General features: G+C 47.3%; 1 protein-coding gene across 2 annotated transcripts in view; it reads left to right on the top strand.

Moving 5' to 3' along the window:
- The window catches only part of LDHB (lactate dehydrogenase B), a 161,000-nt gene extending 139,069 nt beyond the window's left edge, over positions 1-21,931 (top strand). The window contains exons 1-8 of one of the 2 annotated variants that reach the window (XM_069628277.1): positions 345-478; positions 8,519-8,658; positions 9,551-9,668; positions 15,224-15,397; positions 15,551-15,724; positions 17,173-17,290; positions 21,307-21,430; positions 21,684-21,931. In XM_069628277.1, coding sequence (XP_069484378.1) covers positions 8,530-8,658; positions 9,551-9,668; positions 15,224-15,397; positions 15,551-15,724; positions 17,173-17,290; positions 21,307-21,430; positions 21,684-21,851 — 1,005 coding nt within the window. In that variant the 5' untranslated portion in view covers positions 345-478; positions 8,519-8,529 and the 3' untranslated portion in view covers positions 21,852-21,931. Of the gene's footprint in view, positions 1-344; positions 479-8,518; positions 8,659-9,550; positions 9,669-15,223; positions 15,398-15,550; positions 15,725-17,172; positions 17,291-21,306; positions 21,431-21,683 lie in introns of those variants that run through there. The other variant, XM_069628278.1, reaches the window with a different exon arrangement.
- Positions 21,932-22,488: the final 557 nt, after the last annotated feature.

The following is a 22,488-nucleotide window of genomic DNA, read 5'->3' on the forward strand; positions in this document are numbered from 1 at the left end:
GTTTTCCTAAAGGCGGTCCAGGTACAAGCGCCTGGGGGGAAACTCCTCGCTTTAGCCCACTCAGAGGCGGGTCGTGCCCTGCCCTCTCCTGGCAGCTCGGCTTGAGATCTGTATTGCTTCCTGCCGCCTCTGAAGGCCTCTTTGTCAGTGAGATGCCCCCTGGGCCCCGCGGCCCATGTCCAGGCACGAAACAATGGCCTTGAAGAGGGCGGGCCGAGCCCTTCACATCCCAGTCTTGTCCTTGAAGGGGATTGAGCGGGGTTCAGGGAGGTGTGGTGCCTCTTTACCAATCGTAACCCCGGACACTTGAGATGGATGCCTGGGAAGCCAATCATCATTGTGTAACGTAATCGGGCGCCCCGCCCTTCGTCTCGCCATCAGGAGGGCGAGCTCGGGCAGTGAGCACAAGACTCGCACTCATCCACGACCACCACCAGGCACGGTCGCGCCATCCCACCCCACAGATTCCTCTGCACACGTACGTATTTCACTAACCTGTCTCCGCGTGTTTCAAGGCGGCATCCCAGTGCCTGACATGGCAGCAGCCGGGCTTGGGGACCAACTTCTTCCTGGCCCGTCTAGGGTGCCGCGTGGCAGCTATCAGCCTTCGGTTTCTGCCGGCATGCACCTTGTGTATGGCAGCGTGTTACCCGGGCCACTGTACTGTCTTATCTTACACTTACAATCTTACACTAAACTGGGGTGTGCAACAGCGTGCATGTGGCAAGGGAGGGAGCATGGATTTTTAAAAAATGTGTTCCCCAACGAATTCATGGTTTGGAAATGCTGTTGGTGAACACGCTGTTTTGGACTGAAGTGGGGCGGGGGAGAGAGCCAAGTGTCGCATTATGTGCGTGCGATAAATATAGGGGTTTGGCTGCTTTGCATTTTGAGGACGTAGGAATGACCAATTTATCAAACTTGTCTGCTAGTAGTTTACGTCTCTCTCTCAGCATGCAATACACACTTGGTATGGTGCTCATTGCCTCTGTTGGAGTAGTCACCCTGACAGTGAAATGTGTCGTGCCTACACAGAATGGTGATCCGGTAAATTCCTCCACTGAAGTTCATCCCCACCCGCATCTTAGTATCTTGCCTCGGTCTTCTTTGATTCCCCCCGCCTTCTAGCATGAGTCTTCACTTACCCACATTTGTTTCAACTTTTATTACTTAGCAGAATGCAACAGCAGAACTTGACATCACCCAAATGTTTGCCCCCTCAAGTTTCAATTCCCCCCCCCCCTCTTGACACAAATTTTTACTTTTTTCTTTTTTTTTCCTTGAGTAATATTCGAAGTGCTTTTGGAAATCGCTCTGTAAACTCACACGGTTTAAGGGCCGCCTTCGGGCTATAATGCACGCCCAATGTAGTCACAGTTGCATATGTGACAAAGGATAAGGAGTGGCGTTGGTGCTCATTTGTCCCGTCCTTCACATGAGGTTCAAGCCTCATGTTTTTTGGGCGTAACCTCACTTACCCCAGTGCTTTTATAAGAGCACTGACAAGGAATGTATTTTGACAGACCTTGTACAATTTCTCGTCAAGAAGGCACACGTTGTTGGTACATATCACTGCTTTAATCTATATTTTTCATTTGAGCTTATTGGCGGCCAAACTTGAGTAAGCCCCGTAGACTGGAGGGTTCTCGTTATCACAGCCTAGGGACCCACCCCAAGCTGTAGCGTGACTGTAAGCAGAGGGTTATAAATTGGGTCCTTATTTCCCTACTCATGACCACTCCCGAGGGCTAAAGAGTTATGCAACTAGTGTTTTTGGGGGTGGTGGGTAGGAGCATACAAGCAAGTTGTAATGTTGAATGTGGAGCTAATTTGTGGAGCTAATAGTGGTATTAACACGTTCATAGTATGGGGAAATGACTGTTGGTGTTCTTTGCCAGCGTTGTTTCTGCCCTGCTAGTTGGGCTAATGGTCAAGTATTCTTAGAATGGGGTTCATACCAGCGATTATAGATTGCATTCTGATTAGCTGTGAGGTCTATAATGGAATCAATGAGCTAAAATGGCCTCGAGAGATGAAACCAGCTCGGGGGGGGGGGGGGGGGGTGTCTGGCATCACTGAGTAGGCAGGAGCTACTCCTGGGCAACCAGGAGCAAGTACACAGAGCACGGCCAATCTAATCTTTCAATGTGGACTGTCCTAGTTCTTTAGTTCTCAAATGCCTAGCAAGCAATGACTCCTGGTAGCCATTAGTTTCAGCTAAGCAGGCTCTCTCAGGCTAGAAGCAGGAGCTGAATGGCTCCCAGCAGGGCTAATGCTAGGTCTGTCGAAGATCCGGGACTAGACTAATGTCAGGATTGTTGGGACTAGCCTTTTGGTTGTAGACCCTGAGATTCTATCCGGGGTATAGCTCCCTAAACCACCCCCCCAACCATCCAGCAACGCCTCTTGGCTCACATTCATTTTACTCTCTTGTGGACCGACGTGGGAGGAATGGGTCAATAATTGATGCCTTATTTTTCCAGCCTCCCAAATTATCTGAATGCAGTCACTATCATTAAATATTGACCGCATAGAAATGGCCTCGGGAGTAACAACCAATTGGTAATTGTGTTTTCGACCCCCTAGCATCCAGTATCTTGGCAGTACTGGGTGCTTATGCCAGTGTTCGACCATGAAATTGCAGTGTTAACGCATTTTGCAGGCCTGGTCTTAGAGACGGATGTCTGACAATAGGGGAAACAGATGTGTTCTGACGTGATGGTAAAGTGGGCGGCTGGAGGCAACTGGCCCCAGAACTGAACCGCCTGGTCTTCATTCATCCGGAGAGGAGAATTTGGCACAGCTGTGCTTGGTGCCAAGCAATATTGATGGGTAGTTAAATGTTTAAATTACACCCCATTTCACGTTTGTGACATGGCAGTACACAAAGGCACCCATTTGGCAGGGATTGCCGGGTTGCCTCCACCCTATTTGCAGCCATGTACTTAATGGCCCCTCCAAGCCAACTTGCTCAGCAAGAAAGTGCTATTGCCTAACACCATCCCAACTTTCTTAGATCCAGAAATGCCCAAAATCAATGTTCAATATGTGGGAGTAGGACTTCTTTTGCAAAGTTGGGAATTATTTTTAGGAAGTGAGTCCCAATGTGAGTATTTTATAAGGGAACAATGTTATGCAATTTTTGACCTAGTTATTCATGAACCTTAAGGCACATGTTCAAAACTCTTCCAGGCAGCAATAAGTCGTTTTCTGTGGTACTAGGTGCGCTACTGGTCCCAACCCCCATGCAGCTTTGTGGATGAAAGCGGGGGCACTTGTTCCCTATATATCGTTTTTTTACACCATTTTGTTTTTGGGTAGTTTCTGCCTATTTAGAGTAAAAGTAGGTGTTTATCTGTAGGGCTGCCGTAGAGTATATTGTAGTATGGCATTTTTAGTTGGAACATAAAATTGCTTGGAGATCTGACCTGGACCTCGTTAATGGTACAATTGATCACTGTCTTGTGTAGTCTGATCTGGTCTTATTGTTGAGCTTAACGTGCCAATGGGTTAGCTTTTGGTATCGGCTCAATTGTGCCTGCATGCCAGGTCGCCAGTGAGAGTTTCGGGGCTAGCGGATCTGGCCTTGGGCCGGATGGGTGGCTGCCCGGGGCACCCTGCTATTAGACAATTACCACAGCAGCTCAGGAGTCTGAAGGTCTCACCATAACTGGCATAGTGCTAGAAGGCATGGCAGGGGCCCTATTGAATTTAAATGCCCTCCGCTATCGGGAGCGGAGGGCATAACAGAGCGCCTGCCGTGAATATTGATCTGCTTCTGTGATTGATGCTGGTGGCGGCTTTCATCTGAACTCTGCTGTAGCTGGTGTCCACTGGACTCAATCCTTTAAGATATCCTTTGGGTGGAAAGCTCAGCTCTTGGACCTGGCATGCCGTGTGATTCCCCTCACCCCAGTATGTGTTCCTCAGCTGGGGGACTAGTCATATGCAAATTACCAATGGGGGTCCTGGGAGTCCCTCTTCCAGACATTAGTCCTGGTTACGAGAGACTTACCCAGAGTCTTTAGCTCACTATCTTTCACAGAGAAGAAATATCCCAAACATATCAGTCTTTGTCCTGCCCTGGGGCAGTCCAGCACCGAAATGCTAGGCAATTCTCCTCTGAACAAGAGTACCAACAGCATCCCCAGACACGTGTTTCGGTCTGGTTGCTCCTCATCAGTAGGGAGGAGCTGTGTCTAAGAATAGTGAGCAAGGGGTCCACGTCTGGATTCCCCTAGTAACTTAGGGTGAGACCCAAAGTTACTTAAATATGCAATTACCAATGGGGGTCCTGGGAGTCCCTCTGCAAGACATTAGTCCTGGTTATGAGAGACTTACCCAGAATCTTTAGCTCACTATCTTTCACAGGGAAGAAATATCCCAAACATCAGTCTTTGTCCTGCCCTGGGGACAAGTCATAGCCTGAATGGAGGATCTCAAGTCTTTTGTGCTTTCCTGGGATAGGTTGTAGTGGAGCCTCATCCTGCATGTCTGCTGCAACAGTTAAGCTCCTGTCCATGCCTGTGTTGGCCTTCAAATGGACTGCTGGGATGCCCCCGCCTTTGTGGGGAGGTGACTGTCATGCCACGCCACCGTGCCTCTCACCTCTGGGGGTCACTGTTATTCTGAACAAGCTCCAACTTTGGTGGAGCAGCAAAAATAAAGCAGGCGGGGGCGTCAGGTTTGAATACAACTCAAGGCTTGGAACCGCACTGTATATCTTTTGAGGCTGATATAAAAATTGGCTACTTGATATTACACTAAAAATTGGTTACTTGATCTTACACTAAAATAAAATGTGCTTTCAGGTTGGCTTGTACGGTTACTTTTTCTGGATCGGCAGCAGGTCTGCTGCTGTGGTGTAGGCAATACATCTGGTCTGAGTCCTGGGTGCTCGGAACTGAAAGCATCTCATCGAATATCCTTTGTATGCGATCCAGACATCAATTAATCCATAGATGTAACCTCCCCTTTTCTACCTAGCGTGCAGTGTACTTCTCAGCTTATCACATCCTTGTTCGATTGCATCATGTAATTATATATGAGCCATGTATCAAGTGTCCGTGAAATTAATGGAGCCAAATAGGATATAGAGGACCTGGCTACAGGTAAGGGGTCAGGGCTGGGCCAGACAGTATTCCTATTTTAGTTCTGTAAGGCCGATCGCACAGTACCTTTGATCGTGTACAATACAGTTCTTATGTATACATTATAGCCAAGAATGCATATTTGCTTGCATGATAAGACTGTCTTTATCCCTGCAAGTTCTACTTCTTACAACGTTGCTGTTTTGAATAGGTTGCACCACTAGGACTCTTGACTTATGGATCAGAGATGGCATGTTTTTGTATGTGGCACTCGGGTGGGGGAGAGGGTGGTTTGAATATTTGTGCCAGACTTGACTGATTTCTGACGCCTTTACACTGGAAAGAACCAGTTGTGATGCCACATTTCAGCACATGGTTTCACCATTGTCGGCAATCCTCCATGAATGCCACGTTATGGGGGGGTGGGGTAATTGCTGATTTGCTGATTCAGATCCACAAACTCCTTTTGTTAATGTACTTATTCTTGGTCCGAGACCCTCCACTATTTCCAGATGCTTTGTGCCCTAGAGCTTTAGATGCTGGTCAGGTTTTATCTGAATTACCCCCCCCCCCCCCCCGGCCTGGAGGATTACTCTACATGCTGCCAGCTAGATCAAATACCCTTCAATGATTGTCTGGATATCCTGTCGTGGTGGTCCTGCTCAATGTTCCTGTATGTTCAACTTCATTTTGAATATGGGTAGGAAACTGGGTCAGGTGGTAGACCCTGATCAGGGTCCACCACAGGAGGCCTAGCTGTTAACAAATGTTATGCCGGGCTCTTTGGGTATAATTTTGGTCAGATTCTGTTTTTGAGGGGTCTTTCTTGTTGAGCGGGCTCTATTCCCCCCTTATTTGCGTTTGTTGGAATGGGGTCATTGCGATGCAGTGCATGTAATAAGCCTGCAAACCTGACTTTACACCAGAAGGGTGTCCTGTGTGGACTAATCCTTTTGGGTGATGAATCGTAGGCGTCACCCTTTATTTCTATGGTTACCCACCTCTTTCAAACACCATTTAAACTGCTGCTTGCTTCTTTAGTCTGCTTATCTACCTGTTTCTTCACTATTGGGTATGTGGGTGACTTGCCATGGAAATGCACCATTTTAGGTCTGGGACGAGGTCGCAAAAGCCTGGCACTGGACGCTCCATCTAGTTTCTGAGACATGGAGGTTTATAATCTAGTCTTATTGCATTGTCTCTACAAATGTCTGGGCTAGACACTGTCCTTTGCCAGGGGTGACTACCAGTTGCCACTGTCTGCTCCCATCTTGCTCATTAAAGCATCCACCAACTTCATGTGGCTGACGCGTTATCCTTGTATTTCTTCTCTACCCCCCTCCCCACTTCCTGCATCCTGGAAGTACCTGGGTACTAGGGCAATGAGTGTGTACAAACACTGGGGATATTCAATTGTTGCATTGTACTAGTATATTGTTACTTTAGTCTAAATGTGTTAATACAAATCTAGAAATATGAAGCTTAGCTTCTAATAAGTTGCTTCTCCAAGCAACAAGATTGTGCTAGATCTTCCTTCAGCTGGGGCCTCGCTCTGGAACTGCCTCCCTGAAACTTGAGGAGAACCATCTTTGGTCCCAGAAGCACCTCAACCTTTGCTTCTGCTTTCTCTCCTCCTCTCCCCTGCTGGTTTCCTGGCCAACATCTGATCTCGTGCCCAGGTTCCCTCCCCGGCCAGTTACACACCTGCACTGGCAACCTCTGCACTTGGGGACTGTTGTCTGTATCCCTACAGACCCCCAGCACTTATGTCTGCACTTAACCCTGCACTTGCTGCCAGCTTGCCCTACATCTCATTGTCTTTTTTATTCTTTACCCCATGTACTGCACTGACCCACCCCACTCCGCACTTTTCCTCTTCCCCTGCACTTGAGCGATCTGAATGACACCTGGCCTACTAGGATCGGTGTCGGTCTTCTGTTTCCCCCTCCCCTTGCTGCATCGCGCCTTCAAACACTTGCGTATAGGCGCTTTATAAATGCCATATCCCAATGCAATGCAAAGGTGTTCATAGTATTGACTAGCTCAACATCACTGGCAAGACCTAAAGACCTTTGATGCAGACATGCAGCTGTCATGCATGGTAGTCATGGCCCACTTGATCAGCATTTTATTTCTTTTATACAGGTGGCTACTGCCACACTTGAAGCTGTGGGGTTTTGACTTGACAGTAACGTCATGATTTGCATATAAAACACTGCGCAAAGCAGTGACTGGATGAAAATAATCAGTCTCCTAACATGAGACTGATTAGGGCTCTGCTCCATGGACTTGTGCTTCAATGGGTCACATCTCTCGCCTCTGTTTTGGCTACGTAAAGTGTGGCTAAAAATTAGGGATGTATCGAACTTTGGCTTCGAGTAAGTATTGGGACAAATTCTGGCAGGGGGCATTCTGGCAGGGGGAGGGGGAGGAGCTATCTGCTCTGACCAAATAGTTTCTTGCTATTCAGCTGTTGCCAAATACTGTCGTTCTGAATGCAACAAGAACTCAAAGGCAAATATAGGCTTCAGTTTGCAAAACCAAATGAAATAAGAGCAGACACTTAGCCACAAGGCCAGACATATTGTAATATGCTCTTTACGGCATGTTTTGTTACAGATTCTTAAAAATAAAAGGTGCTAACCTTTTAAACTTGGCCAGCAGCAATACAGGACTTTTCTCTTGGATGCTTTTATATGCAATGTGCACATTTCACTTTAGGATACATTCAGTTCCTGTCATGTCACCTAACATTGCGCATGTCACAGTTCCCCCACCCTCCTTCTATTTCAAGGACCTGAGTTTAACATATCAGAATACGCTGCATATGTGTGTATAGGCGAGGATAAGTTAAAAGTGAGCAGCGTTTGTACCTATGGGCCATGCCCATGGAGAGACATTAGTAATTCAGGAGACTAGCGGGGCTCGGTTATGTCAGGCACAGTAATATACCCCACCGAACAGGCCTTTCAGAGGAATTTTTGTTGGGTAATCAAAGTGGGCCATTGTGCGACAGCGGGTTGCATTTTGTTCAACCGAGTCCTTTTGCATTTGTGAAGCCTCCTACTTTGGCTGGCACTGGTTTTGAATATGCAACAACATTCTGTACACTTGGTCACTTCCTTTTGGTGAATCTGCTTTTTCTGGCTATTTTATTTTAAAGATGCTGCATTGATTACAGTGAATTTTTTTTTTTTCAAGTTTGAAACTTGATTTATTTTATTAAATGAAGCAACTAGTTGACAAATCGATTCGTTATTCGGACGAATACTATATTACTAAATATGCTATTAGGCACAGCCCTACTAAAAATTGGGACTCCTTCAATCCGCATGCACCCTGGTACCTGTAGATTGTTTGCAGTGTTCAGCACAGCCAGTAGCAGAACTTTTCACTGAGTTGTGCTTTTGCTCATTTTTTTCCCGTAGTTTAACGCAAAATGGCCACCATCCAGGAAAAGCTGATTAATCATGTTACTGATGAGCAGCCTCCAGCACCTACCAACAAAGTCACAATCGTCGGAGTTGGTCAAGTCGGTATGGCCTGTGCGATCAGCATCCTGCAAAGGGTGAGTAGTTGTCACGTCGTTTCTTTTTGTTGAATGAACTTTAGAAATCTCCCTGTGCTTTAATTTTTATGGATATGATTTTACCCAAATTTTGGAGTGATAATGGTTGGTCGGGACCTTTTGGTTTATGAGATGGGGAAAGTGTAAAGCTGACAATAGTTTTATTTTACTAAACTATTGTCAATAAAATATCTTCCTGGTGAATGTATGTGACATTGTGATGGCCAAAACGCTGTTAACCCTAGTCCTGCGCTAGTTGCCCTTTTCAGTGCTTTAAAGTACGAGGGACTTCTGCATTTGGGCCACCTGATGGCTAGAATTCTTGCAGGACTAGCCACTTTCATGTAAATGTTGTGAGGTTAAAGCAGTGAGTGACTGGACCTTTTTGGTTTGTTTCTGTAAAATGCCATTCCGTGACGTGAATCGAGCTTGCACGGAGCATCGCTGGCGTTTCAGCCACTTAAGGTTAAACGTGTGCAGGCCCAGCGTAAACCTTCTGTTGGTGGGATGCAAGGACTGATCTAATCTGAAATATGATATATTTTATTTGTAACGCACTCGTACACAGGTGTTTCAGAGCGCGAAATTCAGCCGTTTTTGCTTTGACCAAGTCGGTCCTTTTTTTTTGAATTCTAAACTTAATTCTGTAAACACTCGATGGACCATTTTGTTCAGTAAAATAGTTCAGAGGAAAGGCTGTACACTGGTTACAAGCTTAAGAACCGATGTGTTTGAGCTCTGCTTGTAAATGGCAGCCAGAGTCCCAGCCATTAAGGCTGAGTAGAGTGAAGCTAGCCACTCCCTTGTCAGCAAGGATGGAAAATGGACACGGATAAAGATAGCCAGCCTTAACCATCAGCACTCTAACACATCCTTTATTTTTTCTCTTCAGGATCTCTGCGATGAACTTGCCTTGGTTGATATTTTGGCCGATAAACTAAAAGGCGAAATGATGGATTTGCAACATGGGAGCTTGTTCCTTAAAACTCATAAAATTGTCTCAGACACAGGTAATGGGGGCGGGGGGTGCGCGGCTAATTAACGCAGTATCCACTGCAGCTGTGTGCTGAGGTGGAACACCTGGCCACGGGTGTTGGGAGGGTGTTCTTACCCCCAAGTATTTGCGCTTGGTGGTATTGGTTCTGGAGGTAGCATTAACCTTTTCATGAGCAGCGAGTGTGCACAGCATGTTTACGTTTTTAAATGCCAGAGCAGGCAATGATTTGCTCGCATGTAAGGCACGCCAGGCTTGCAAGAACTACCTTACTTGCAAGGCAGGGAGACTATCACTTGCATGTTACTTGATCTCGGCTGTCGAGTATGGATGTCTGAAAGTTGTATTTACTGTGTGCAGGGAGTGGCCTGCTTCACTGCAGGACTGACCTTTGGGTAGCAGCGGTGACCTGCGCCCTTTTACAGAAAGCCCTGGTAAATGTGGTCACCTCCCACAATGGGGCAAGCACATTTCTCTTGGATGTGGGGGGAAAGTATGTAAACTACGAACTTGCCCTGCATGTCTAGTGGGGGGGGGGGGGTGTTTGTGTGCGGGGAGGGGGGGGTGTTTAAGAATTTGACGCCTTTTTTATTTTTATTTCGGTGTTGAATCTTGTGGGGGTGCATTGCTGTTAAAATGTAGGTGCACAATGTTGCTTCTGAATCCAGTCAACACGATTTACAGCAGTCTTGGCTTCTGTTGCGCGAGGTCAACCTCGTGTGCTATATAATGCCCTTATTGGCCTGGTATGCAGTGTAGCGCTTCATCACTTGAATGTGAGTACAGAATCCACTCTATGGAGTGGTATTCTTCGACTGTTGCTGGACAGCCCCCGCCCCTGCAACTAGGGTCCGCTAGCATCGATTACTGTTGGACTCCCCTGTTGCAGCGGAACCTGTAGGACGTGCTTTCAGAATGGCTGCAGTGGAAGCGCGCTCTGCTGCGGCCACACGGAATCTCCACAGAAGAACCTTCTTGATGAACGTCTCATTCACTGAGATGCCATTGGACTCAGTAGGGTATGGCACTGTAACTTTGAGCACTGCTGACCCAAATCTTAGCAACTCTATGCTCTGGATTTGCAAGTGTGTGGGGAGCTGTTTTTGCAGCCCCTAGTACTTTGAATTGGTGCCAGTGTGATGTTCTATGCCTCACTTGGCTAGTGATGCAAAATACATTGGCAGTAAATTTCAATGCAAGCATGTAGCACTTGCAAGTTCCCCTGTTTTTGGCACACGGTCAGGATTGGTACCATGGCATTCCGGTACATAGGCTACATTGACTATTGAGCCCTTTCAAAGAACTGATTTGCCCTGGATCCCATCATAGGCTAGAATTTCACTCGCAAGCCCTTTAACCAACAGAGCGCAATGCCGACATTTGCCACAGTCTAGCCAACATGTTGGGACTGACCAGCCATCTCGTTCTCCACACACTTGCTTAATCAGTTTCGGGTGGATAGCTCGGGGGCTATGCGTCTGTCTTTGGAGCAAGACGATGCATGGCAACACAGCTATGAGTGCTGGTCTCGCGCTTAGAAACCGGTCTTTGGTATGAGTGTTATATCACTAGCGGCTATCAGTGGGTGCAAATTCTGATTCCCCCCGTATGGGTTTGATGTTTACAGTATAATACAACCACTGCGTGTGTTGTACTAGATTTTAGATTTGTTTTGTGGGAAGTTACAATTGGCTCGCCGTTTTGGCCAATGCAGGTCTTTCCCAGTTCACTTGTTGCATGGACCAATGCATTGTGAACTGTAGGAATATCTTCCCCTTCAATTTCCTGGTAGACTCCCGAATAAGATGGCAACATTCCATTTTCCATTGCTGAAGAAGCAGATTAGGGAAGACCTAACCTCATTTTCGCTAGACCATGGCAAATGCTCATATTGCTCAATAATGCCTAATGTAGCCTATGTACTGGGAATGCCATGGTACGACCTTGTGCCAAAAAAGAGCATTTGATACATGCTTGCATTGAAATTTACTGCAAATGTAGTGATACAATAAAACATCACACTGACACCAGTTCAAAGTACTCGGGGCTGCAAAAAGGTCCCACAGACGCATGAGAATCCAGAGCATAGAATAACTAGAAGGAAAAGAGAGATTTGCATCACCAGTGCTTGGTTAGAGTGCCATACCCATACCCTACTGATCTGCGTCCAATGACCTCTCACTGAATGCCACCTCAATGGAGGCCAAGATTCCTCTGGAGATTCAGCAGGTCTACTTGCGGCCATTCTGAAGGGGCACTTCCTATCGTTTAATCGAGCCAATGGTTTAAAGTTCAGCATTAGCAGACCCTAGTTTCAGGGGCAGGTGGGGGTCTGTCCAGCAACAGTCTAATGCTCAAAAAAAAATGCATACATTTCACTTATATGCTACCAGAACCTGTCTGCTTGTTAGCTTATCCCTTCCACAGCACTTTGATCGTGCTACTCTATTTAGTGACATTGTTCCAGATGGACGCGTAAGGTTTCGATTCTGTTTTGACAGTAGACCAACCGCTGTGACAAGATGCTCATAGGGTATCTTACTGGGGTCATGTAACCTCGCTTGGTTGGGGCAGGAACCCATGATAGTCCGAAATTATTTTTGGCCAAAACTGCCATTAAATGGCAGGCACATGCACTTCAGCAAATATTGAGCGACCCTTCTGCAGACCTGACCCAAGTACAGACATGTGTTCTTGCTCCAGCGGCACTCTGTCTGACCAGGCCATTGGTCTGCAACCTTTGGCTCCTGATCTTTCAGGCTACAACCCACATTGCTCCTAGTCGGCACAGTTTGTGATGGATAATGGCTGTAGTGAGGCTGCATATCCCTGCCTAAAGTCACCATACCTAGAGGGCTGCCATGGGAAGCAGTTTCTACTAGAACCAGCTTTTTGGGTGGTCCAGGCGTCAATGCAGCATATTATAGGATATGCACCACCTGACATCCCAAATTTCGCACCGCATCTCTGCAAAGACTTGTTGTACTGTACTTTTCTCCACTATCGCGTCCTCATATTTGTCCCTACTTTGAGCCAGTGGGCTGTAGTTGGGTGTTTCGGTATGCAGGCAGCCGGTACTAAAACGGAGCTTCACAATCATTACATTCTGACGAGCCTACATAATTAACACCGCACTCCATTGGTCAGGTGGAGTTGTTCGAACTGTTCAAATACTTAAGCATCCTGTTAGGATCGTTGAGGTTTCAGAACACGGGTGTCCCGTTCATTTGTAGTCTCTCTGCACTGGATGTGTTCGTTGAGGTTTCAGAACACGGGTGTCCCGTTCATTTGTAGTCTCTCTGCACTGGATGTGTTCGTTGAGGTTTCAGAACACGGGTGTCCCGTTCATTTGTAGTCTCTCTGCACTGGATGTGTTCCTCTGTTGTGGGGCACTTGCTTGTGGCAAAGCACTTCATTAATGGTTGGCGTGCTACAAATACCTGTGCGTTGAGCTAACCTAATGGAATCTGAGATTGGACACTCTTGAGCTGCTAAATGCACTCTACTACAGTGGTTTTCCTCTGACCTGGAGGAATGGTGTTTTCTCTAGGAGTCTACATCGGTGTGCCATGAAATGCAGGTAGGAGTTCATCTTTTTTTAATATCGTGACACTTGTAAATTGTCTAGCCTTGGCGCTTAAGGATTAATTTGCCCATCGATGGTGGCACCACCATCTATAGTCTCCTGAGCCTATCTGGTTTTAACTGCTTCCCAGAATGCATTGCGTCTTTGAACTGTAATATAACCCTTTTCCTAGGTTGCAAACTGATATCCAAGTGAAGTGGTGCTGGCCTCCAACTGAAGGCGAATGTGGTGTTTTGGCTTTGTGCATGGGAACTGCTGGAGCTGTCCTCTTGGATTGCCACGCCGTCTCACCTGCCACAATGGTGTCCATGTTTCCTGGTGTGGCCTCGAATGCGTAGGTTCTCAGTTGCCCTAGCCATGTGGTCTTTGCACTATACCATTTCCTGTTGGTGGTTTTAGGAATCTTTGCTTGGTGATGGGCTTCTATAGAGATTTAGCTGTTGGTCTTGGGGTTCATGGGCATGTTGCATGTCTGACTGGCCCTTGTGCTGTAATTTCTGGGGACTAGTGTGACTTGGCGCTGTTGTACTGTCTACTTCCTGGTGCTGAAACTTCCAACCATTTCCAATCGAAGTTCTAATATCCAGGTATCTGATATATATGTGTACTCTAGAGTGGCCAAGTATCCCACGCCCCAACAGATTTGCACGCTGGCTGTCCCAGCATATGCATAACCGCTTGCACTGGTGGCAGTGCGTCTTCTGCTGGTGGGGTGGGGTGGGTGTTAGAGGATGGCAGTCGGCTAGGGCCACTGGTGCCGAGTCACTTGGACAGTGAGCTTGCGGTCCCGTCTGTGCATACTCTGTAGTGGTGCTACCACACTCTACCTGTTGCCATCATTGTCCCTCTGTGGCCAATCGCTTACTACCTTTTGCTCCTCATCTGACGAGTGCTTGGTTTTGTCACATGGCTGACGCGTGCATTTTGGTTCCTAGCTCGTGCAACGAGCATGGGGAATGTATGATCTAGTGACACCAGAAACTTCTGGGTACATTGGGGGGGGGGGCGTGGAAGCTGGCTGAGCTGGAAGCTGTGGGAAGAGTGGGTGGGCTGGCAGATATGGAGGGGAGCATGGATGGACGAGCTGGGAGGGTGAACTGGGAAGCAGTAGGGAGGGTGTGAGCTGGGAGGGGGCTGGCGGGTAAAGGCATTACTAGAAACCAGTCATGCAGATACTTGCTGCTACATTTTTTTTCCATTGCTACACCTCTGCTGAGGCAGTGTCTGTCCCACCGATTAAGCTAACGAATGGTGCTGCACAGTTGCTGAGACTCGGTGTCGGAAGCGTAGGTCTAACAATTGCGTTAGAGTTCAAGGTATTACTGTTGAATGGATCAGCTTTGCTTTAATTTTATTGTGAATTGCTTTACTGAGTAAAACCTTAACTTCAAATGCATAGGAAGGGAATTCCTCTTCGCAAATGGACCAATCCATAGTTTACGTAAAGCCTTCATATTTAACTCTTTGCTTTTAGGTTACTAGCTACATACTTGCCCGAGGTCAAAAGGGGCTAGGTCCGACTGCATGAGCAGGTTGTCACCCCCTCTGAAGGCTGCCATTAATTATTTAAGCAATAAGCACTTTTGGGGGGGCTTCACCTCATAACGGCCTGGGTCTCGAGTTATAAGGTCTGGGAAGTGAGCCTTCACACTGGGCCCTTGATGTCTGAAGCCCCCCAATTGGCACCCTGTGTTTTAAATCTGTACAACCCGGGATGTTAATGGCAATGTTTGTTTGAACTTGCTGCCTTGCAGTTTTATGGTAATTCGAACAAACGATGGCCGCCAAGCAGGGCCCCAGATGGGATGCAGCCTGCGATCCGAGCAACCTGATGGTTGCTTCTGTCGCCCACGGGTGCTAATGTGAACAAAACCATCTTGTAAAGCTTAACTTGTGTGTTTTGCTTGGCCAGCATATGTTGCTGTTTTATTCTGGTGGCCTGTTGGTTGTGGAAATTGTCTGATCCTTAATTTATCCACTTGTAGACTATGCTGTGTCGGCAAATTCCAGGGTTGTGATTGTAACTGGTGGCGTCCGTCAGCAAGAAGGGGAAAGCCGGCTGAACTTGGTGCAGAGGAATGTTAGTGTCTTCAAGGGCATCATTCCCAAGGTAGTGCAGTACAGTCCCAACTGCACCATCATTGTGGTGTCCAATCCAGGTGAGTGCGGTCCATTGAGCATTCCATGGTGGGGGGGGGAGGGCATGGGGAGAGGTTCTGAGAATGGAAGGCATTGGCATAAATTTCACCATATGTGGCGTTTGCACATGTGTAGGGTTAGTCTTGAGTTTGCTTTGTGATTTGTCTCCTTAGTGGATGTTATGACCTACGTCACCTGGAAACTCAGTGGGCTGCCTAAACATCGCGTGATTGGCAGTGGTACCAACCTAGACTCTGCTCGCTTCCGTTACCTCATGTCTGAGAAGCTTGGTGTCCACGCTTCAAGCTGCCACGGTTACGTTTTGGGAGAGCATGGCGATTCCAGTGGTAAGCGCAGAGATTACATAGGCATTTTCTTTGTTTAATGTAACATAGTGGCAGTAGGCCGTTTGACAGCAAACCAGTTAAATTCAGGGTGTAAGTTTGTGGCAAAATGGGGTGGGTAGTGGAACAGGGATGTACCTCTGGTGTTATCCAATTAAATAGTGCTTGGCCACAAATTAAATGAGTGGTCTGGCTACAGGATGCCTTTATTGGCTATTGACCATTGGTGGATGGTGATATTGCAGTGTTTGGCATTCAGAGTGGGAGCTAAAACCAGCTCCTGGGTGGCATCCCCCCATTAGGAGGGAGCGACCGCATTATTCCCTCATGTGGAAGTTATATTTGCATAGTTTTTGCCCATGATGTCATGTTTGTAAGCCTATAGAGCAAAAAGTAGCTCCTGGCCACGGTTGGCTTAATGTAACCTGGCTCTAGTGGGGCAGGAGCTAAATGCCCCCCTCAATTTCGAACCCTGTATTAGGGTAGCTTGTTCTGTAATGGTTACTGCTTTAGTTTTGAAGTCCCTTGTCGATACTTCAAGCTGAAGGTACATTCTTGCTCCAGCAGTTCAACAAATGCCGGATGTAGGGTTGCTTTTAGAGCTGAGAAATTTGGGAGGGCAGCCAGTATTTTCTCCACTTTGGCATGGGGGGGGGGCATGGTTGTAAGCTTGCCACAATTTGGTTGTGCCTGTTTAGGTGGTGAAGTCCACTGACTTGTGGCAGTAAATCCCGAAGGGATTTGGGGTGCACCTGGTCTCTTTTGCTGCAGCACAAGGATTTGGTTGGCTCAAAGTTGACATCCTCCAGGATTCTATGGCCCGAACATGCCACGCTGGGCACTTGGTGGCTGCATGCAGGCAGTTGCTATGACTAGGGTAGGCAACTTTCCCAATGGAGACTCGCTTGAGTTCCGCTTTTCTAGCGGTCCTCTCCGTGGTTGTAGTGCTAAAATCCACCAACGCTGCCCCGATTCCCCACTGGTGTCCAGCTTTGATTGGTGGAGACCTAGTAAATGGCCTTATCTTAATGTAAATGGGTTGCCATTCAGTTTGAGGAACTTTGGAAGTGTCACATGGAACGGGAGGTATAATTCCTTAAATGCTGTCCATGGGCTGGGGGTGAGGGTGCAGTACATGGGGCAAATCGTTGGTCGGAACAGATCTGTTCATGGTGGCCTGTTGGTGCATGGTTGGGAAGACTGGTGGGCTAAAATCCTGACTGTGGGAGACCCCCTTTTCAATACTGACTATCCTGTGTGATCCCAACTGATCATCCTGGCATCTTCTCTGAAAATGTGTTGGGTGGGTGTTATTGGAGCTGCACGTTCTGGCACACATCTAATTGGGTTTTTACTAAATCCCGACAACCCTGTAACGGCGCAGACATGAATTTCACATTCGATGCCAGAAGAGCACATTGTTGTAACAAAGCCGTGACTGCTTCTTTCAGTGGCTGTTTGGAGTGGAGTTAATGTCGCTGGGGTCCCACTTCAGACCCTGAATGCAGACTTCGGCTCAGATAAAGACCCTGAGAACTGGAAGGAGGTTCACAAGCTTGTGGTGGACAGGTAAGCAACGGCATGTGGGGGTCTTCTAAAGTGTGGCTGGTGGTGCAGGCAAAATGAAGCCTTAGAATATTATTGCATTTCAACCCGAGGCTTGCCTTCAAATGGCTGTGCAAGACGCTTGGGTGAAGAATGAGGAGGAAATGAGGCCACTTCTAACTACGCTAGCAAGTGCGCTCCATAATATGCCAACAAATGATTCGCCTGAATTGGAGTCATTCTATTTCTGTGCCAGCCTTGGGCATGAGCATGCAGTCGTGCATGGCAGCCTCAGCAGTGCATTTCAGCTTTGCTTTACGAGTACATTTTCTGGTAGCGCTTGCCCCCGCCCCCATGTCATAGTACATATTGCTAAAGGGGTGACTCATGGGCTCCTGGGTGGTGATGGTATGGTTAATTAACCTATATCTGAATTTGTTAACTTAAGCTGCAGTTTCAGGTACGAAGGCGGCAGCCCGCTGAACAGGGTTAGAAATGGATTCTAAGATCATTATTGTGCAATCAAATTTTACTTATCAACCCCTTCCTGTAACCCTTACGGCCAGAAAGCTTGCATGTTGGCTGCACCGCTGAAGAGCTGTCAGTAGGGTACCTTGCTAGAATTACCCCGACCCCCACACCCCCACTTGATGGCCTGAAACTTGTTGCATGGCTTGCAGGCTCCCCCTAAATCCATACCAAGTACTTCTAGGCATCGCCTAGTAGCTAAAACCCCAGGCACATGATGGCTCCACTATAGATCTTCACCCAAGAAACGCCTGAGTATTCCCTAAACGATTGGCAGCATTGTCTAAACCTCTCCTCGTTGCTTTTTGGACTAAGTCTAATGACTTGGCAGGTACCACGTGATGCAGGTACCTCGTGATGCATAACGGGTGTATTGGCGCACGTTCACCCCCTAAGCGGCATCTTGGCGCTAATAACAGCTTGTTACCCAACTTAATTGTAATCATGTTATCTTGGAAGGATGAAGGGCTGAGTCGACCTGCTGAGATTTGAACCTGTGACCATTTGGCCAAACGCAGGTTAGTGGATGCATTAGTCCGTTGAGCAACCCGGCTCTGCAACAGTGCCTTGACGCGCATGAACTGGTCCATGTAGCAGAATCGTTACTGATCATACTGTTTAGATCGACACATGGATGCTTAATACAGACCCTCAAGTTCAGCTTGGCTGACTCCGTAGATGTGCGAACTACCTTGGGTTCATCATTAATATTTGTGGGTGTGGGGGGGGTTCTTGTGATAACGAGCAGCCGCAAAAGCCATTCAAATGTACCTTGGCCATTCAATAGCCTTGTTACAGGAAACCTAATTACTTAAGTAGGAGGGTGGCGGCTGCTTCGGAGTGCCCAGGCTTGTCTAAAACACTGGCGTACTGTGCCCTTGCCCCCAGAGTACCCCAACCTTAATCGGCTGGAAGTGAGAATGACTGAGGGGCACGAAGTATGTGAAGAAGCTACAAACAAGATGCAGTCGCGGAGGAGTGTTTAGCCTTGGAGGGGTGCATCTCAGGCCTGATGTGGACCAAGGTTCAGAAAATGGCCTTGTGTAGTTGCAGTGAGAATTGTAAGATTACATAACTCTAGCCTTGGATGCATGGGGCTTCATGTCTGCTTGGGCAATAGTTTACTCCTACAGTCTACCCAAATGCCCGTATATTAAAGCCTGAGCCAAGAGTGGCATAGTCATATTGTATAAAGGCAAAAGGGTAAAGTAAAATGTACACACACCTGGAAACGTGGGCATCCCATATCGGAGGATACTAATGCATAATTCTGTTGTGGGGAAAATGATGCCGTTTGCTCCTTATGCAGGCTGTGGTCATGTTAATTAGGGCAGAGGTGGTCATTAATAGGTGGTCGTTAATAAGGATCCACATTGCCAGCCTGGAAAATATGGCTTTGACAAATTGCTGATCTGGAAATGTTCACATCTCCAACAATATCCATAAACCTTTTCTGCAGCTACTGCTGTGCAATGAAATGCTGAAAGTAGACCAGTTTGTGGGCTGCCCTCTTTCAGTGATCGATCATTCCCCCTGAGCAGTTGATGCTTTGTACTGGCTGCACCAATGGGAGAAACACTGTTCCTCGGAGCACCCCATTCAGGAGATCTAACAAACCGAAGCTTGAAGTCTTGCTCCGTAGCCAAATGGAGTTTGTGCAGCGTTCGTACTACTGGCATCGAATGTTGCGACGTGTGTAAATAACTACACTAGTGCAGATGAAGCACATTAAGTACAAACTGGTCACTAGGACAATTTGCTTTCATGGGGCGAAGAGTTTCTTTGGCAATTAACAAAAGTTTCAGCGGGATGTTGCTCACCCAGTCTGCTTGGGAAGGCCAGCTAATGTGAAGAAATTGCCAAAAACCAGGTTTATTTACATGCAAAAGGTCTCCCTGAACTAAGACTGAGCTCGTCACATCCCACAATGCTACATCGTTTGAGTGGGAAAGTATTTGCTTAATTAGTTTACAATTATCCCACCACCCTCATTGGCTACTACCGGTCCACTGGTCCCCTCCATCGTCCTGGTTGGATCCAGCTACAAGATTGGTGTTTCCAACTTAATTGCACACTATTGCACCCCCTCCGTTCCAGACACCTCTGTTGGGAACCACTGTAAGTCGGCTGTGCCTTGAGACCATAGACCTTCTCGTTATACTGTACACCATGGCGCGCACAAGCTGCCTCCCCATCCTTTACTTGTTTACTAGCATCACTTCTGCTCCTCCTATCCCTCAAAGGACGTTTCAGACACATCTCCCCCTTCTCTCCTTCAAACCCCAGGTGCCCACTATTGTGACTGGGGCACTGCCTTTGAGTCTGAATTTCAGGGATTTATGCCTACTTGTAACTCATATGTATGACCACTCTTTTAGTAGTGCTCTTAAGTCTCAGCTTGGCCTCTTGGCATCCTAGAACCTGATGCCCTGCTCATGAAATCGGTCCTTCAAAAGGCTCATCCTTACCAGCGCGCCTTTGTTCCCACTTCAGGCCCTGCAGCTGGATACAATTGGCTTTTATCTGTGCACCTCGGGTGCCGTGCCTCTGATCTCTGCGCGTCTCCTTGGGGACAGGGATTTGTTTTCAGAGCTCGGCTACAGAGCCACAGCTCCACCTCAGGGCCTGCATTTTGTTACACTGTACTCTGCCACATCAAATGGCACCATGTTAACGCTGAACTCTCGCCAACCAAAGCACCTTTCTGACCCACCTGTCGCCTCTTCTGCACACCTTACTTCAGAGCATACCTTTTGAATACAACCACTAAACATGATCTTTAACCTCTGCAACATGTGTTGCTCGTTCTATGTTGCTATATGCAAATATCTAACCATAACTGAACGTATGCTGTTGTGCAAACCCAGTCTGCTCCCACAATAGTTTGTACTAATGGGTCTCAACCTGTACCCTTTTTACCCAGCTGGGACGTTGTACGTGCATTCCAACACTATGACCCAGCAGATGTCTGAATTTGTTTTCTCCGTATTGTACCATCAGGAGTGCGCAGGCCACAATGTCTGCAGACCATGTTTGGAGGCATGTCCAGAGCACCTGTGTAGGTGTTATCCCAAAATACTGCCCCCGCCCATATTACTGTTTGCAGCAGCAGTACTATTGACTGCACGAAGATGCTACACCTATGGCCCAAAACCTGGCGTGTCAATGTTGTTGCGGTGCAGTCCCTGTTGCATGGTCAATCTTCTTGAATCTTTTTGATTTCAGGCCTTGTTTGCACCCCATGTTTCTGTGGCATCTTGTGCGTGGATGCCTGCTGCAAGAGCTTGGTGTATGACTGCAAATTCTCAGCAATTTCTTATCCAGGCATGATCACCCTGTAGCATATTTAAACCTTATTCTGCCGGAATAGGTTTAGACTGCATGGAGCACTGTACTGCAAACCCTTCTACATTGCACAGTGAATGCGGTAGCTTGACCTGCAAGGACAAGGTGTTGCCGCGTGGTTTGTTTTGTTAACCAGGTGTTTGAGCGTACTCTCTTCTTCCCTCTAGTGCTTATGAGGTCATCAAGCTTAAAGGCTACACCAACTGGGCCATTGGTTTAAGTGTGGCGGAGCTGACGGAATCCATTGTCAAGAATCTTTCCAGGGTTCACCCAGTGTCTACTATGGTCAAGGTGAGGTGATGTTCAGCTGTAGCGCTGTATAGCCGAACTGTTTTATGCTAATGATAGATGGTACACTGTTTGCTGCGCATCTGTGGTAGCAACCAGCAACAAAGTTGCTTCTATATAAAAACCTACTCTTGCAACCAATTTGAATTCATTGCATTATGTTGGGCAGTAATTAATTGGGCTTGTTTGGCCTCCTGTTACGTGCTGCCTGAGCCTTTTATGCATGTAAGAATACTCTTCTTATTTGATCTTTCAGGGGATGTATGGCATATCGGAGGAAGTGTTCCTGAGCCTTCCTTGTGTTCTCAATGCCAATGGACTTACCAGTGTCATCAACCAAAAGCTCAAGGATGACGAGGTGGCTCAGCTCAAGAAAAGTGCTGACACACTGTGGGGCATTCAGAAGGACCTCAAGGATCTGTGAAGGCCCCATTAATAGTAGTAGCACTTGTATATCCAAGTCCTGTTACAAGAATTTGCTAAATAAATCTGCAAAAAAACGAGTGTCCCGTTATTGTTATCTATCTTAACCCACTAACTTGAGCTTAATGCTGTTGGTTAAGCGAATCTGGCATTGATAATGTGTGCGCATATATTCAATGGGAGCATGGGCTTCCAAATCTAGACATTAGTCCTGCTGTAGCCACCCACATCACTAACCCCTGATAAGTAATTGTCTACCTTCTACAGATTCATTTTCTTTGCGGCCCTCAGAGTATCTTGCAATGGCTGCCGTCATTCCTCGTGACTTGAGCTCGCACGCTGCATGCAGATCCCATACTGATCAAACTGGCAAAAACAAGTGGCCACACCCTCTACTCCCATAAGTAACTTGCTCTGACCTCGGCCTTTCCAGATGTTAGTTTGGCTTTCTGCACCAGTTTCTGGCTGACGGCTCCACCCCCTCTATCCACTCCTGGCCAGTCTTTCTTTCATGACTACAGCGGGTGGCCCAACCCTGTACAACATCGGTGAGAGGGGGGGGGTTGAGACTGGGAAGCTTAAACCGGGAAAACTGTACTAGAAACTTCAGTACCACATGCAACAAAAAGCTCAAAATT

This window comes from Ambystoma mexicanum, chromosome 12, assembly GCF_040938575.1.
Source record: "Ambystoma mexicanum isolate Mex_15411 chromosome 12, UKY_AmexF1_1, whole genome shotgun sequence".
Classification (NCBI taxonomy): Eukaryota; Metazoa; Chordata; class Amphibia; order Caudata; family Ambystomatidae; genus Ambystoma; species Ambystoma mexicanum.